At 36.9% G+C, this 19,119-nt stretch overlaps 3 protein-coding genes across 5 annotated transcripts in view; 1 reads left to right on the forward strand and 2 right to left on the reverse strand.

The window, feature by feature from the left end:
* Window positions 1-1,939: 1,939 nt before the first annotated feature.
* On the forward strand, window positions 1,940-13,201 carry LOC115442808 (BUB3-interacting and GLEBS motif-containing protein ZNF207). 3 transcript variants are annotated; one of them, XM_030167977.2, is made up of 9 exons: window positions 1,940-2,179; window positions 2,300-2,426; window positions 2,759-2,885; window positions 3,077-3,147; window positions 3,992-4,119; window positions 4,421-4,507; window positions 8,401-8,677; window positions 9,857-10,073; window positions 12,599-13,201. In XM_030167977.2, the coding sequence occupies exons 1-9, from the start codon at window positions 2,139-2,141 to the stop codon at window positions 12,730-12,732; spliced, it is 1,209 nt and encodes a 402-aa protein (XP_030023837.1). In that variant the 5' UTR covers window positions 1,940-2,138; the 3' UTR covers window positions 12,733-13,201. The 3 variants fall into 3 exon arrangements, with proteins under 3 accessions (XP_030023837.1, XP_030023835.1, XP_030023836.1); XM_030167975.2 differs by having other exon boundaries at window positions 1,941-2,179; window positions 4,409-4,507; XM_030167976.2 differs by having other exon boundaries at window positions 1,941-2,179; window positions 4,409-4,507; window positions 9,869-10,073.
* Window positions 13,202-14,367: 1,166 nt separating this feature from the next.
* On the reverse strand, window positions 14,368-15,791 carry LOC115442809. Its single transcript, XM_037438587.1, has one exon. It carries the CDS (start codon window positions 15,740-15,742, stop codon window positions 15,212-15,214), a length of 531 nt encoding a protein of 176 aa, XP_037294484.1. The 5' UTR covers window positions 15,743-15,791; the 3' UTR covers window positions 14,368-15,211.
* A 117-nt stretch (window positions 15,792-15,908) lies between these two features.
* LOC115442817 (WAS/WASL-interacting protein family member 1) overlaps window positions 15,909-19,119 on the reverse strand; it is a 34,413-nt gene continuing 31,202 nt past the window's right edge. The window contains exon 8 of the mRNA XM_037438586.1: window positions 15,909-16,044. Coding sequence (XP_037294483.1) covers window positions 15,968-16,044 — 77 coding nt within the window. The 3' untranslated portion in view covers window positions 15,909-15,967. The remainder of the gene's footprint in view (window positions 16,045-19,119) is intronic.

Here is a 19,119-nt window from a genome sequence, read left to right on the forward strand (position 1 = left end):
TAAATAAACCTTATTCCTTTGTAGTCGGTCTAAAAAAGACATGATCGACTTATAATACTATTCAATTTATAATGTAATTATGCCTTCACGATTAGTTTCAAATTATGCAACGTCATAAGAACAAGTGCAATGATGCAAAGTGATCGCTTATCTTTGATCGAGACTAAAAAATAGAAATTAGAAGATTCAGAGCTAAATATAAAACACATTGATAAAAAGTTTTATCTGGATCATGGATGAATGCTGCGCTGCAATTCAGTACTTAAAATGTCATAAAATAATAAAAAACTTAAAAGTTTATTTATTTTTCTGACATTTGAAAAGAATACTGGCAAATGCAAGTTTTTGGAAATTCATCACTTTTGCAGTAAAATAACAGGGAACAATTTTTTATTCATATTCATAAAACTTAAATAAATTAAGTGTAGTGTGTACTTTAATTATATTTTTTAGCGAACGTTTGTGAGGAAATTGCAGATGCTTATGGTAGAACTTGGATTAGTGTTGAAACCGCTCCTGCGCGCCATCTCGAAGTCATCCCAACAAGACTTCGTTAAACCTATTTACTCTAGATGGCTATGCGCAGCAGCATAATGTATGTTGCCCATAAATGCCGCGAGAGGGCTCTATAACCTAAGATTCCGTCTAGTTTCCCATGACTGTTTTAGGAAAGTTTCACACTATGATGGCGTTATAAGCATAATATGACATCAGAATTATTAGATTTTTTGGAAAGCAGTATGTTTATTATATTCGCCCCGTTTATGCTGTCCCAGCGCTGAGGAAGGGCCTCATTTAATACTGAAAGAATTTAGGCCTTGATCTACTAACAATACAATAGCTCAGGCAGGCAGCAGCATTTACAGTACTATAGAACTTTTCATTAGTAATAAAAAAAAATATAACGGAACACTTTTCAGAAGCAAACTAGTCTATGTGCATTAAATTATATTACTCTTCGTTCAATCCATAATACCCTTACTATGGATTGAACGAAGAGTCACAAATCAACAATTTTATTCGCGGTATGTTTTTTGTGTCACCAATTATTAATTGTGCTAACATTTTGGTGTTCCAGTACATATGTAGAGCATTGTAACTTATGTAATTATTGAGCGCTATGAGCCTCTAAGTGTTTCTAATGTATCAAAGTAAAAAGCACAGTGCAATGCCACGCACAATTATTACATTAATTATTTTTGGTTTCAGTTCCGCTTGAGACATTTTGAGTATTATATAAGTATATATTAGTAAAAAAAAAGCAGCGATAGCCTAGTTGGGTGTGGAACGGACTGCCGAGACGAATGTCCGCAGGTTCAAATCCCAAGGACACACACCTCTGATTTTTCTAAAAAATTATGTGTGTATTCTTTGTGAATTATCGTTTGCTTTAACGGTGAAGAAAAACATCGTGAGGAAACCTGCATACCTGAGAAGTTCTCTATAGGAATTTCGAGAGTGTGTGAAGTCTACCAATCCGCACTAGGCCAGCGTGGTGGACTAAGGCCTAATCCCTCTTAGTAGTAAAGGAGGCCCGTGCTCAGCAGTGGGCAAGTATATAATACAGGGCTGATATTATTATTATTATATATTAGTAGATTTAAAATAGGAAGTACTCAATGATCTTTTAAATACTTATAATTTTGTCAAATTAAATCTTGATAAACTATGTGGGTATTTTATTATAAGCGTTGTTAGAAATAAATGGTAATGAACTGATCAATAATATTAATGTGAAACAGACCTTACTTTGCGTGAGACAAAACATTGCCAGTAGAAATATTAAAATTAATCATTAAAAACCATTAATAGATAAGTAATATAATAAACAATCAAAAATTCCATGAATGGAACATTACTATATTTTATATTAAAATATATAATATAGCAAGTTTTCATATGATTTTTTTTGTAGTCTCCACAATCAGCAATATATTATGTTTTATTTTCGTATCTGGTAACACAGTGCCCGTCGCCATTTTGCATCACTTTTCTCTTTGTGAGTGGCGTGGCTTTTGCGTGTTATAAATTAAACTTGTTTTGTTTTGTACTAAACTGTGATCACTAATTATAAGCTTTACATTTGTAGATTGTTTGTTAATTGTGTTTGTTTAAGTTTATCCTTGTTATATATCACAATGGGAAGAAAAAAGAAGAAGGCTTCGAAACCCTGGTGCTGGTATCCTTTTCTAAAGCAATTTATTTTAGCTTTACGCTGTGACCTTCGTAAGTGGGTCAGGTGGAAACTTAACACGTAGTCGTAGTTTTACTGGAAATAGATTTCCTTAGCGGCACACAGGTATTGCAACCGCGAATTTGACGACGAAAAGATTCTGATCCAACATCAAAAGGCGAAACATTTCAAATGTCACATCTGTCACAAGAAACTGTACACGGGGCCCGGGCTGTCAATACACTGCATGCAGGTATGTGCGTCAGTAATACGGATTTGGCAAACGCCCCGCCCGCCCACGGCCGGCGCGCTGGCCTTTTTTTAACTCTCATCTTAGTTATTTTGGCGCGACTTACTCTAATTCTGCTCCCATAATAGTAATACACAAATGTTACCACTATTCCACTTGGTGAGATTCACATTTTAATAAGTTGCTTGAAAATATAAGATTAACTATAATGATTATATTCTCAATTTAAAAATAATGTTGCACAATTTTAGTATCCGCTGGCATTCTAATTAGGATATAAATTTCTCATGTGTCATTGAAAACCATAAACATTGATAATTTATTTTTGTTTGCAGGTTCACAAAGAAGCAATAGATAAAGTACCAAATTCATTACCGAATAGGTCAAATATAGAAATAGAAATTTATGGTATGGAAGGTATACCTCCTGAAGATGTGAAGGAACATGAGAAACAGAAATCAGGTATAAAAATGTTTTTATCCATAATGTCTACGAACCTACCAGTGTGGATAATGTATGTACATTTTATTTTGTTCTTATTATTTCACGCTTGGGACACACTAGCCTTTATGTATGTGTGTAGTTTGTTAATCTATGTTTCCGAAGTGTTACGGAATGTTAAAGTACTATCGAATGATGATAATGATGTATAGGTGGTGGAGGCAAAGGCTCGGACAGTGAAGATGACGAGCCAGCTGCCAAGAAAAAAGCCACACCAGCCTTGGTAAGTTAAACATTTCCATATGTTATTTACAAACATGTAGTCAAACACAGTTATAGGATGTCCCACTAAAATTATTCCTTCCACATTAATAACAAGCTTTTATAAAGGCGGCTTCAATACCTCAACCTGCTCCTGTTGACTATTTTTACACATAGTTGTCGTCGCTTTCAGAGAAGGAAAACTCAAACAATCTCGGAATCTGGCCTCCGATAGGCAAGAGCTAGGTCCTGCAACAGGCCCGGCACCACATTAATGACTTATTCCCGTGGATTCTGCCGGTTAGGTCGAGAGGATGGTGTAGGCTCCGGCATGCCTATGCCATCTGATTCATGTACCAGGTGATGCAGTATCTGTGGTGCTTCTTCACCCACTGATGCTGTTTTAATCATCTTCTTACATTTAACAAGGCCTACATAAGTCAAACGTAGCCAACTATGTTGGCGCCTCAGCAAATGTGTGTCATCAACAACACAATGGTCTAGTTTGTTATGTAAAATTGGCTCTGAGATTTGAAACTGGTACTTTTTTTTGCATCTTTGTGTATATTTTGTAACTGTAGTTAAGCATATTTGATGTCTATTCATATTTTGCATAGTCAACTGTCTACTAATCATTGTTGAGGCACCAACCTATTTGCAATAAACTGTTTGTTTAATTTTTGAATGCAGCTGTGATTTCTGTGTATATTATGCATAGCAGGATGTAACACGTAATATAAAATATTGATTATAATTTGTTCTTAGATATTCTAGTTCATTTAAATTTTAATAAGAAACTAAAATTATATGGTATATTGTACCATCTTAGTGTATTGTTACGAGACAGATATGTTTTATTTATGCAGCTGGGCGCGGGGCCTTCAACAGTGACGCAGGGTATACTGCCGACCCCAATGGGGCCAGTGCCTCCTGGGATGTACCCTCCGCCCATGGCCATGAACCCCATGATGCCTCCTTTCATGCAGGCTCCTAGGTAAATATCATATCCTTCTTGTTTCGTATTTATTTACATTTCATTAGACTTGAGCTGACTTCATGTGAATGATTAATTTAAAACTATAAGGTCATCTATTTTTGATTTCTAAAAGTAAAGTGATTACTACAGAAATACAGTAAAATATATGAACATGTCTAATAATATCCAGTAATAATTTAACTATTAATCAAAGCAATTAAACCGTAGCAAGCGAATTAGAATCATAGGTTAAGTAGACATAAGATTGATTATTGGAAAAGAAAAGTGGATGAGAAAGGAAATTCAGTTCGTATTACAGGATGATGATGCCAGGCATGAGGCCGCTGTTCCCTGCTGCTAGCGTGCCCACGTCCACGCCCAGCAAGCCCACCTTCCCCGCATATAGGTACGTATTCTGTTTATTTTATTGGATGCTCATTGGGTCGGATGTATAAACAAGTATTGACGTATTTCGTTCATGACTGTCTGTCATTAGAGGGAACAATAACAGTGTGCCTACTTAAGTAATGTTATAATCAAATTTAGCTTATAACTAGATATGTGATAAAATTGTCTATATCATTATATTGATCCATACATAGATTTTTGGTTTTATTATAATAGTTATTCGAGCTGGTTAAAAAATATGATTATTGAATGTACACTTTATAAGAATGGTATTTATTCATGTAAGTCAATATAAATCTTCCATGAAATATAAATATAAAATGGATGCATTTTTTATCTACAACATATACTTTTGGCATCCATCACAGCACTGAAACATTGCCAAATTATGAGTACCACATATTCATAACTCGTTCATTGTAATCTAGGACAATTACAATAAACAGATGTCGCTTATTGGTGCAATTAATAAGTTTATTCATTTATTAAATTGATATTTGAATATTAAAATATATTTGAAAAGATTTTAGACATTGCACATGCTAAAGATAATTATTATGATTGTCAATATTCTAATTATTTATACCCATATATTATAATCGTGCTATTTACAGTAACTTAAAACTAATTAACAGTCTTGATAAAGTTTTAATTGGGCCTTAATCATAGATAAAGTTGTATATTCTCAGTTTTATGTCCCTATGTCATAATTATTTATAATTTAACCATATTGTAATTTACTTACATGCTGGTATAATATGGCATATTTAAACTTTTTTGTGCTTACATACAAATATTTAATTGAATTGTTTTTAATAGCAATAGCTCTCCTTTACATGGAGTCAAACAAAGCCAATGAAATATGGGTGTCTCATACTGCATATATCGACGCTGGAAAGCATAAACGCTGTAACCCTTGAAATATCGAAAATACGTTTTTTACACCGTTGGAATCAGGAAATTTTTCTGCGTCGAATGAACCCATGCTCGTTGCTCTAGGATGAAAAAAAATTTTTGCACAGCGTAAAATTTTGGTGATTTTTTTACATATCTCAGACTTTATATTGCTGTAACCCACCGAAAAACTAGTGTTTTTTGTAGTAAAGGTACTTACACCATTTGATCGGTTGTAATCTAAAGTGTGACCATGGTTACTACGTTAATACGGGACAATATTTTTAGACACACTCAGGTTACAACGTTTATACGGTATGTAAATAATATACACTCTAAAGGTTACAACGTTTACATGGTATGTGACATGAGGAGATTACTAATTTAAATCCTTTTACATCGTTTGAAAATACGATCCGTACCGTATCGATCGTTTGAAAACATTTGAATTACTGCGTTAATACAGTCGCGTGGCATCTTTTTGCAGCCGACGAAACGTCTTAGTCGCTTCGTGTCGTGCAGTGTTGTGTTTGCTGTAAGTTGGAGCTTTCCGCCAATTGGGCGCTCTTTTAACGATAAGTTTTTAATTACATTCATATTTTTTTTTATTGATTATACACTAATTAACCATTGTCCAATGTTTCCTTTTATTATGATTTACTGTAATAGGTAAATTATAACCTAACTACTATCGTTATGTAAAATGTAGGAGCAATATTAATTTTAGTAATACAATTTTGAAGCATTTCTTGAGATCTTGAATATCTCTTAATTGACATCGACTAAAATTTTGTAATTTTGATAAGCAAAAGCAGTAGATAAAATAAGTCTGTGAGTTATAATAAAAACGTCCTGAGATTTTTTTTTTAATTTTAAGAATAAATGTTAAAATTACTTAATTAAATAATATATTTAGTAATTTGATTTGAGATGTCGTTTGAACGTCGTATATGGCGAAAATATTTAATACTAGAGTGTAATTCCATCTCAAATAATGATGTTATGACAGATGAAACTGAAAATTAAAATAATAAAAAAATCACGATTCTCAGTGAAAAAATCTATAAAGAAATAAACGGAAAATTGATAGAAATTCTTAATTCTAGGTTTTGACATGAGAAATTGGCATTTTGTATGGGAAAAATACATACTGGATTTTTTTTAAAATATAATTAATTAATCAAAGTATGTGCCATTGTTATCTATGCATTTTTACTATTTGTAGGGAGTTCATTGATCTCTTTACTTAAAAAAAACATGGGGGCGAGAATCAATAAACTTTCTGGAGGCGGTTTGGAATGCCACATCGGAGTCGAATTTTATTCCTTGTAAAAGTTATTGAATTTACTGAAAAAATGATAATTGTTGGAGCAAGGTCCGGAGAGAGTACGGCGGATGTCGCAGATATTTAAATTGCAACTCCTCTAGTTTAGTGGCTGTCTGTTGTGCAGTGTGTGGTCTAGCCTTGTCCTGAAGCAGCAGTGGCCTACAGCGATTGACTAGCCTCCTTTTGGCAGCTAGTTTGCCCATCATGGTTATCAGTTGCTGATAATAGATATCTGCCATAGTCGTTTGGCCAGATTTTAGAAAGCGTTAGTGAACGACACCAGCACTAGTCCACCAAACACTCAAAACTAATCTTCGATTTTGCTGGTTTGAATTACTCAATCTATGAGGTACCTTTAAAGCTATTTTGCTTTCCTGATTTGCTTCAAAAGGATTAAAATACTTTTATCGCTCACACCTAACCCTGCAGCTATCTCTAAAGTGGTTTGCGATGGATCCGCTTCCATAATAACTTTTAATTCCTCAGTATTCACTTTCGTTTCCAGCCGTCCACGGGGCTTATTCTGAAGGTCGAAATTTCCAAAAAGAAAACGTTGGAACCAAAAAGGTACCGAGTTTTCTTTTACGGCACCAGCTCCATACTCATCGTCAATACCTTATAATAACAATAATGTTTCTGAAGAAACAAAAGATCCTCAATAATCGAACGTACTATGATAAGGAAATATTGACCAGTTAATTTTCTCTATAATATTTAGTTGAAGAAAACAATTATTATTACCTATTTATTTATTGTATTTGTTTCATTTATTTTATAAATTGTATTTATATTATTTGTTTTATTTAATTATTAATATTGCTTAAATAGCTTTTAAAGGTAGTTGTTATGATTCGATTATGATTTTTTTTAAGAATTTCATTTTTAAGTTATTTCTTCGAAGATTCCAAAGCAAAAGAAGCTGATTCCGAAGAACGCTGTTCAAAAGGAATAAAGATGTTCAGAAGATTAATGAGAAAGAAAAATTCTATAATATAGTAGTTAAACATCAATGAGAGGTTGAATCATAAAAGTAAAGGATTACTCATTTTTATATTTTTAGATTGTTTTTATTGCTTACCATTTAATGTAAGAGAGATTTCTACAAAGGAATATACAGTAGAGTAATAAAAGTTAATTTAATATAATAATTTTGTAGTCAAAAAGAGAGTTCCTAATAAAAATATTAGTTTTTAACTTTTTAAAAGTCTTTTATTTCAACTTCTACCATAGTTACAGCATTTTATTGACGTTTAAGTATAGTCTGTTCCATTGCTTACAGCATTTTAAAATAGAGAGTATGCTAATTACAACGTTTTTGCTTTCCCAAAAAACGTGACAAAATGAATCTTTCATACTTTGTCTAATATGGTTACAGCGTTTTCAAGGTCTCAAAAAAAAGTTATATTTGCTGTAACCCATATTTAATCTTGTCCAGGGAACTTTAGATGAAATAGCTAATGACCATATTATAGCTGAGCACAAACTGCACAACTTTGCTAAAAACCGCAAGCTTGTAGGTGTAACGGTTCACGAGTTATGATTTTTTTTCTAAAATTTCAAAAGTTTTTTGGCTCTGGTGTAAAGTTCATACTTTCAGGGTTACAGCGTTTATGCTTTCTAGCGTCGATATACATATGTATGTACTACTAAAAAAAAAACATTATTTCCAGTAATGCAACAATAAGTGCACCGCCGACGACCTCAACGCCCTCAAGCAGTATAGACCCCAAAGAGAATGGTGAAGTTAAACCTCCCGCTGTGAACGCGTGTCCGTTGGTGACGGCCACCGGGGCGGGCTCGAAGATCGTGCATCCGCCCGAAGACGTGTCCCTAGAGGAGATTCGGGCTCGAGGGCCGAAGTACCGACCGAAGCCGAAGCCTGATGCGCCCGCTTCGCAACCACCGCCTGTGTCCACCATCATCACGCCAAGCACTAGTCAGGCAGAAGTTAGTATTGTCACTGATATTATGGGTGTGGGTAATTTAGTTCAATACATATATATAGTATAGGTATATTAAGAATATACAGTTTGATTTAGGAATTACTTTGTTATAAAGCTATGACAATGGTATAATGTATATAACATGATATGGGCATACTCCTCTGATTTTTCCAAAATTATGAGTTTATTTTTGTGAGTTATTGCTTGCTTTAACGCTGAAGGAAAACATCATGAGGAAACCTTCATACCTTAGAAGTTTGAGGATATGTGAAGTCTACTAATGCATACTAGGCCAATGTGTTGGATTAAGGCCCAATCCCTTTCAGTAGTAAAGGAGGCCGATGCCCAGCAATGGGGCAATGTATAATACAGGGTTGATATTATTTATGGCTGTATGACATGCCTCCTAGTGCTGTCCTATCTATGTATAAATGTATCATGGTGAAAACAATTTTTAGCCACCAATTTCAAGAAAACTTGTGCACCTTCTAGTGTTCATTATTATATATAACTTGATGTAGTATCATTTGTGTGGTCGCATATCCGTAATGCGATACTTATTATCAAGTATAGTTTGTACTTGTGGTTTGTTAATTGGATCTTATTTATGAAGAAAATATTGAAAATTGAAAAGTTCAGACCACAAGTCAACAATTTAAGTGATGTTTTAAATAATTCATGAACTATATATTTAATAAGCGACGATAGCCTAGTTAGGTGTGGAATGGTCTGCCGAGACGAATGTCCGCAGGCTCAAATCCCAAGAGCACACACCTGATTTTTCTAAAAAATCATGTGTGTATTCTTTGTGAATTTATCGTTCACTTTAACGGTGAAGGAAAACATCGTGAGGAAACCTGCACATCTGAGAAGTTCTCTATAGGAATTTCGAACGTGTGTGAAGTCTACCAATCTGTACTAGGCCAGCGTGGTGGACTAAGGCCTAATCCCTCTCAGTAGTAGAGGAGGCCCGTGCTCTGCAGTGGGCTGATATTTTTATTATTATATATTTAGCTATAGTATTTTTTAAAAGTTCATGCTTTAATTATCGAGTTTGGGTGCTTCTCAAGTCACACAGTGTTTCTCGCAGAAGGGTGGGAAACCACATAATATAGTGAGTGTATGTGCCCGCACGCAGCGTGCGCGGCCTCGCAGCGCGTGAGCGTGGTGGAGTGAGAGTTAGTGCATGGCGCAGGTGGCGGCGCACATGTCGGCGGCGGTGGCGGCGGCGCGGCAGCAGGCGCTGCGGCGGCCCGTGCTGCCGGGCGTGGTGGGCGTGGCGGGCGTGCTGGGCGGCGTGCCGGGCGTGCGCGTGCCCGTGCCCGTGTCCATGCCGCACCCGGTGGTGGGCATGCTGCCCGTCATGCCGCAGTTCAACCTCGTGCGCCCGCTGCAGCCCGGTCAGTATCCCGGACACTACTACTACGCAGAGTACCGCTAGGGAGTCTACGGTGTTGGCGTTTTGCGAGATGTACTTTCAAGTTTTTATGGCATATATTTGAAGTGTTTGAAAATTCTGACTTTTATAGGTTATCTCTTTACATGTTTTAATATAAGATTTTAGAAGTTACTAATTGTTTGTCCGTTGACGAGTGAAAACGCGACGTTAAGATCAGGATATAGGATAGATATTTATCTATGTCTAGTGAAAAAGACTTGATATTTATATAGTAACATAAGCCATGGCTAATTATTTACCTACTATTTAATAAAATTAAATATCATATATAAAATAATATTAATATAAAAAATAACAAATTGTTGTAATTTAGATTTACAATACATTAAGAATGTGACCACAACTCCTTATTTGTTTATATAAATGTTTTTAATTGTTACTTCCTCTAAATCTCTAAGCTAATTAAGTGCACAAACTTTGAGTGAACAACAAATTTGAGTATACAGGGTGCTTATTTAACAAGTACGAATATTTTAAGGACATGAAGGAAAAATTTTACATATAATAAAAATATTTTTTTCAATTATGTCATAACATGTAATTCATGAAAGGGTTCAAAACAAAGTGATAATGTGGTTGCTAGCACATCTTAGCTAATACATTATATAACCATCTGTAGATGACAAAAAGAAAAAACAATTATTATTACTATTCATTCTCATAGGTATCATCATAATTCATGGGTGATTTTAATTGAATATTTCTACCTAATGAATAAGCATCCTGTATTGTATTGAATTCGATAAAAAAATATTCTGTACCGCAATATTTGTTACTACATAAAATCGGCTCAAATTATAACATCACTAAAATTATGCCGCGTTTTTGCACGTCAACAGGTCTCCTTGTTTTACTAAGATGTCTCGCAAAATGCCTCGAAATGCGCCAAACTTCACAACAAGCTGGAGAACTTAAATACAACCGTGTATTTTACTTTAAACAGCTAACTTCACACGGCTGTATAGAAGTTCAACCACTCAGCTCAGGTCAAATGAAACATGTCATACCGATGATTGGCCCTTTATTCCATGTTTTTAACCATTGGTGTCCTTTCAGAGATTCCCTGATAATACATCTATGATATAATAGGGCATATCAAATAGGTTAGGTTTAAGTATATCTCTCGTTAACATAATTGTTGCACATTGAACACTAAACGTAATGTATTTGTAAATGTATTTTTGATGTTACTATGGTCCAAAGTTTGAATGTTGACACATTGAAGTTTTGTACAACGTAGAAACCAAAGACAGTATTATCTTTCCAATGTAAGAGTTTAAGACTGGTGTATTGACGCATTCCGATGAAGTATAGTCGTCCATATTTTTATAACATATCTATTGCCATAGTCACAGATCACAATACTTGAATGTAGCCATGTAACAGTCTAGTGCATAACGCATTTAATTGAGTTAAGTTATTAATATAGACTGGGTGGTTTTCCTTTAGTGATAATATTGTTTTGACGATAGTTGTAGTTTTAAGATTTGACAATTGGTATATGATTATTTTGCTAGTTAATTTTACGACACACAAGACAGTGTAAATTGACTTCTGCGACATTTTAGCGTGGAAAATGGAGTGAAATGTCAGTTTTGAATCGTTGAAATAAAACTGTGAGTTGTTTGCATATAATTTTATTTTCTATTTTCCACGGGCGGACTCGTCTGCGACCTGTACTGTACGCTCGCGCCGCAGGTAGGCCCCGCCCCCTCCCCCTCCCGACGGTCCGTCCACACTAACCGCTTGCCACAGCTCCCTCGTAACACGTAACATGCTGTATACTGTACACCACGATACCACTAACCGCGGCGCCGCCTCGCGTACTGTAGGCACGATACGACAACGAGTTAACTGTGATTTTGATGTGCCATCCGCACTATCGGAGGAACGGAATGAAAATAAGCGGTAATTTTATTCACATTCCTTAATGGATTTGCTTATTGTAGTAGCTCTTATCTTATTACTGTCTCGATTTTCTCGTAGTGTCATATAAAATGTGACTTTTTGTCGGTTTACGGGTGGGTACACTAATATTATATTTACGTACAGTAGTTTTGTCGCTTTACAATGTGCATGAACGAACGATTCAATAGTCGTTGGCTGAATTGGATTCTACGAGCAACCATTCGGATCACACTGAGACATGCATGAACTACGGATTACGATTACCACATCGCCGAGTATTTTGAAAGTGTGATTTTTCATGTGAATTATTTATCCTACCTACCTGTGTTCCTTCGCTTATACTGCACCTTACATCAGTCGCCACACTCCGCCGCGTCCCGGGACGGCGCCGGGACGCGGGACGGCACCGGGACGCGGCGGGTGGTGGTCCGGGCGAGGTCCGGGCGACAGGCGATTGTTCAGCAGTCACAACGGCTCCGCCGTGTGTTGGACCCGACGGTCCCCTGTTGCTTGCGCACGCGCGCGCCGGCTGGGCTCTAACGCGCGCTTTATGTACAGGCATGCTGCTGCCCGGCGGCATGGGCGGCATGGGCGGAATGGGCGGCATGGGCGGCATGAGCGGCATGATGCAGATGGGCATGTTCCCGGGCGGCGTGCCGGGGCTGCCGGTCATGCAGCCGCGCTACCGATAGCCGTGCCGCGCCTGGGCGTGGAGCCGCGTCGCCGAGCGAAGGTAGGCGCTCGTCGCATAGTGTGGGCTCGTGTGGGCCGGTGTGGGCCCGCGTCGGCTCCAGTAGCTGACAGCAGGTAAGCGCGCGACGGGACAGGTGACGCTCGTCGCCCCACGGGGCTGGGCCGGCAGTTCCCTGCGAGGCGACGCAGGCGACGGCTGTCACAACGAGTGTTGTTGGATTGGCGGCCCCCTGTCCCGCCGGCCGCCGCTCCGTTACTACAGACCTCCTCGTACAAGATGCCGGTTTTACGTAGATGAACTTGGTTCGTAATTATCTGGTGTTAAGCGATGTGTGTAAGAATTATTGCGAGACGTTAATGTTATATGCCTTGATGATTTTTTCTTAAGCATTTCCACGTGAAGTTGTGATGTTTGCCTACTCTTGTAGAATTTTGACTATTTTACTCAATAAATGCTCTGGACATGGATATATGTTTTTGATTGTCGGACCTGCTCCGCGTGATGTCGCGTGCTGTTCATACTAACATTGCACTAAACGAGTACTTGTTAGTGACACGGTGCGGAGAACAAACACCCTGTATATGACACTCGACTTATAAATGAAATCATTCGTGACATGATTATACAAGTGCTCTCTCAAGTATACAATTGCGTTTTAACAGTTTAGAAAAAAGTATTTTTGAAAAGGAAACTAAGTAAGGAAGAGGGTATTTATCAGCTTTTTCTAAATGTACCATCTTTAAAAACAATTACATTTAACCATTATTTAATATATTTTAAGGTAGTCACTAATTATCGTGCATCTACTCATTTCCGTATTTAAAGAAAAATTAATAAAATATCACAAATGTACCAAGAACATAAATTTTTTTTTTTAAAAAAAAAAACATATTCTACACGTATGACGTCACAAGCACATTTTTGCCACAAGTCTACAACTGTTTCTAACTCTGTAAATATTTGTATCTTGCAAAATAGGAAAATATTACTCATCGCAATAATAGTTTTCCCGAATTGTAATTTCTGATATATTTGACATTTTACGGAATAATATAACGTTACTTGCTTGTGACGTCACAACATGGTTAATAGAGTTTTCGGTTATGAGCCGACATAATGCAATTTTAATGATATGGATACTTTCGGCATACTCAAATAACCTAATGGACTTACCACTGAATCTATAAAATCTGCTTTTACCTCAAATGATTCCGAAAACCAAAAATTACCTTAATTCATTAAACCAGAAGTAGCAAAACACCTCCCCTGCTATAATTTGATGGTTAATTAGAAAATTCGCAAGTAAATGTATCGCTTTAAATATACAGCATGTTTTAAAAATCCGAAAATATTTTTTTTTATGAATTCACATGAGGTGTTTATGTGTGTAGATTATCAATACTTTAATTTAGTGTAAACAGCTCATTCGGGTGTATTCGTCGCTCATCATTCAGTCATAATTCACCAATAGTCAAAATGAGCCATTAAATATATGTTTTTTTATTAGATGAACACTTATAAAAGCTTAAGGGAATGCAACTTGACGTGGTTTCATTTATTGCGATGTCATATACACCCTGTATACTTCATATGTACGTGTGTGTAGCCTTCAGTGTATATAAAACAACTTGTGTATCAATAAAGCCGTATATTGAATTACAATAATAAGTCTTGTCTGTACACGTAACACGATAATACGACAACTAAACACTAGACTCGTTAGAGGAAATATTAATACCAAACCCTAATAGTACACGGATTACATACAAACGTTATAACAGGCTTATAAATTACAAAAATTATTGCATTAACTAGTATCACCATAATACGTTTCGTTTCAACCCAATTAAAATCTTTTGGTAAACAACACAACAGGCAAGTATCAAGAACAGAAAATTTTTATAAAAATAACTTGACAACACCTAACATTACTTATTTAGCTATTTATGGCAACATTGAAAAAACACAATGTAAAATGCAAACACTTCTTATATGAATTCGTAATATTTATATCAGTTAAGTTTAATCGATAGTAGTCTGTAAGTATACACTAAACTAAGCCGTTAATATCTACTTGGTCTGACGATATAATAGACTGTTATTAAGTATATTCGTGAACTCGCCGCCGGATCAAATACCCAGTTACGAAACTACAAAATTTGAGCTTTCCCTGATCACAATAAATACTTCTCCATACGTCCAGAATGTAATTTTGCATGTCTATTGAATACTGTTTGGCTCCAATTGGCCGGCATAACAGACTTTGCGCTTAGAAAATTATTCTATTCTAAAACTAAACAACCAATATTTTAAGATATGTAACTGTTTTGTGTTGTAATCTGCTCGAAATGAATCACAACCGGACCAAGCGAACGCGTCGACGTTCGTTCTATTACAAATGTTGGACGCGACTAGACTGCACAATACCAAAGGAATACTGGTTAGTGGAACAGGTTATATGAACATCGGCATCCCGATCACCCCAGCCGGTCGGGCGAGGGCGTGATGTTCCGGAACACGTCCAGCGACGGCGACGACGACCGCATGAGGTCCGGACACGGCGTGTTCGTGCGCGTCATACTCTCGAACCGCTCGCGCATGGCGGCCACGTGTCCCGCCATCACGCACTCCTTCTTCTCCTCCCGCTCGTCCTCCTCGTGCCCCCGCTCGGGCAAGTCCAGGTCGGAGAGGAGCGACACCTCCGAGGAGGCGGTGTAGTACATCTCGCTGGGCGGCTCGCACACCGCGGCGGCGTGGTCGGCGTCCTCGCTCCAGCGCTCCGCTCGGTACGTCTCCACCGAACGCACCGTCACCTGCTCGGGGCTCACCAGCTCCGGCGAGCACTCCACGTACGCGGGCGCCGCGACCGGCTCGTCCGCCGGCTCATCCGCCGGCCCGCAGTCTTCATACATGTCCTCGTCGTCGTAGTCCGACGCCTTCATAGTCTCGCAGAGGCGGTTGATCGCTTCGACGACGTCTTTAAGATCGCTCACGTCTTCAGCGGGCATGAGTACTTCTTCGATGGGCAGCACCGTGAGGTCGATGTGCGCGGGCGTGGGCTCCGTCTCGGGGACGGGTGTGTGTTGCGCGACGGCGCTGGCGGGGCAGAGCAGCGCATGCGCGGCGGAGAGCAGCGCGTGCGCCGGGTGCGAGTCGGGCAGGAGATGCGCGGTGCTGGGGGCGGGGTGTGCGGGGTGCGCGGGGGCGGGCGCGGGTGCCGCCCCCCGCGGTCGCTAGCAGGCGCTGGAGGTGCGCGGCCAGCCGTGGAGCGGGACGCGCAGCGGCGGCGCGGGCGCCTGCGCCTTGCTCACTGCAACATCACACATATCACATACGTCACACATTTACCCTCGTCCTTCTGGCTCTCCTCGGGAAATTTTAACTCGACTACGTGTCATATTAACGAGTCAAAATTTGACGAGGAAAATATTAAAATCAATATAAAAACATGGTGTATCATACATTTCATTATCACTTAAGTTAATAGGTAGTTATAGCATATCATAATAATATTTTAATAATTACATTTTTTTTTTATTATTAAATCTAGACATTACATTTTTTTAATTTTATATTAGTTTCGTGTCGTAGATTTTAATCATTCCAATATTTTCATGCACTTAAATACATGCCTCTATGGTATAGGCGATATGCGCATGCTGTGTTAGTGATGCGATCAAACGTTAGTACATGCATGAAATAATATAACGAACACTTACCTATGACATGCGGTATTCCGACTGTCGTTCACAATACCACTAATGTATCAAATTGTAAATCTATTTTTTCACTTTGTACTCAAGACTAAAATATTTCAAACTACTGCCCTCTATGGGTGAAATACTGCGTCAATCAAAATTCTATTCTATACAAATATATTTGAAATATAACTAATGGACGTTCACAAAAGCAACAATTACAACAAATAAGGTTAAAACAATGAAAATACACGACAACGTAATCAATAATCATTAATCTTTTATTATTCAAAAAAATAATATAAATAATTAAGCATTGTAAACATCACTATCACAATACCGCTTGCTCTTTTATAATCATAAAAAGCGCAAAGGCCATCACTAAATTACTTAACTGCGGAAATCAATAAGTACCATACATAATGTAATAAGCTAAAATCCACCGAAAGCAAGACTGATAAGGTGGAAATCCACTTCACCTCCTAACTTAATCTCACTTCCCAAATACCGTGGCGTACAAACGACATACTTTATACCGCATACAAACGTCATTTTCTAGTCAAGTAACTAGCAATATTTAGTAACTAATCCCATAGAGGTAGTCAACACACATTTTTAAAGAGTTTTATCTCTTGCTAAATTGTCTTAGCTAAGTAGAAATCTTGTATCATGTTGACTCGAATACTGCTCTTAGAGTTTAGGTCAAAAATGAATCACTTAATTCAAGACCACAGTATTCAAATTTTATTAACTCACGGTTAATGAAAAATCTATCTCTAAATCGAAAATAATTACTAGATGTATTGGGGAAAATTCAATATTGATATAAAAAATAAATTGCGACCTGTTACAACTAAAATAGAAATGAATAAAATGGTAATTTATATATACTTACATTTATAAACGTCATAAAATAACGTAAAGCAATTAAATAATGATTTTCACCGCGATCAACCTTCCCAAATTTCTCCCTTGACTAGTATTGATTATTAAACCAAATAAAAAAGCACGCTGACCGACCGTATGAGCCGGAACTCCAAATACCAATAATATAATCCCGTTACACTGCAAACCATTTCCACCGAATCAAACCCTGACACCACCGCGTGAACAAGCAGTTAAGCCATTTAGCGAGCTGACAAAATAAAAGTTATGAAAATATACTGTCAATATAAGCGATGCACGTACAAAGTACGTGACCGCCGCAAGTCCCCCGCACACGAACAACCACGCCATGCTCAATAATGGCCAACGAACATTCATAGCTCTTCGGCTCCGTGTATAGAAAAGAATCCGCAATTGATCGGCGGCCATATTGGCCAGTGGCTGGTGGCCCGTGTGCGGCGATACGAAATGGCACCTCACGTCTACTTACAACAATCACAAAGGGCTCCACCTACTAATACATTTTACATCGACTTATTACTCATGCAAAAGATGAGAACTTATAGTAAGTAATGACTAAATTAGAGAATTATACTGAATACACTGCTCCACTGTTTAAAAACGTATTAAAGAGGATGACATTCTATAAAAAATGAGGCGATGGTATCCGAAATTTACAACAAAATAAATCTTTTTTTTGTCCATAATTGGATATTCAAAGACCACAGCCTCATATAATTCTAAAAATCTAAACACTGAATTACAATATATTGACATCTCAACAATTACTAACGATGATCGACAAATGAACAATGGCATCAACAAATGATTAAAATTGTTGGAATGAATTCTAATTCACGCATTCGTATAAAAATACTGATTAATTATAAAAAAAAACCTATTGATCTTGCCATAAAAAAATAAGATGTGTCAATCCACTCCAACTATTTTGAGCGAATCATTAATTTTGTTAGTACGATGTTAAACATTGCGACAGCTACGGAACCACCGAATGTCATGATTGTGAAATGAGACAATGAATAACAAATTAATTTTTTCAAATCTCACTCTTATTCCTTGGAATGACAGTAATTTTTAAATGCATATCGTGTACTCATACAAAAGAACGTGCGCAAAACGAAAAATAGAGATAGTACATTAACAATTCAAAAAATATATTTTAAAAACAGAAATAGAAGAAATTTTTAAACAGTAATCGTCTGAAGCTCAATAATATTCAACTATAATGATTTAAACTTATAACTTTACTTGATCTAGATTCAAAATCTAGAAAGGTCTACATTAACTGTCCTTTATGATAAACCCTTTGAATTCCAATGAGGCTCAATGTTAATTATTATCACTATCCAAAAATATATATATCTAAACTCGAAATACTATAAAATTAATTTAAACATCAGTCTCTAAACGCTAAGAATACAATAGAAGACAACTGACATGCAACCATGCTCCGTAACATCTAATATAAATCATCTTTCAAAATGTAATACTTAATATTTGCTCTTCATAATTTGGTATCTAAAATATGACTAAAATAAAACTTATTTAAAACTTAAATTATTATTATGACCTTACTTGTACCTATTGCACTTAATTTAACACATAATATATAGATATTTTTATTATTTATAGTTAAACACAAGGCACTGTGCGTTTTCTCATTAAGATATATTTTTTATTCATACCACCTTCCTTAATCAATGGAGTTAAAAATATTTCACTCCTCGATTTTTCTTTCATCAAAAAAGTTGCATGCATGCAATTTAAGTTTCTAAACACAC

Source organism: Manduca sexta, chromosome 14 (assembly GCF_014839805.1).
Source record: "Manduca sexta isolate Smith_Timp_Sample1 chromosome 14, JHU_Msex_v1.0, whole genome shotgun sequence".
NCBI lineage: Eukaryota > Metazoa > Arthropoda > Insecta > Lepidoptera > Sphingidae > Manduca > Manduca sexta.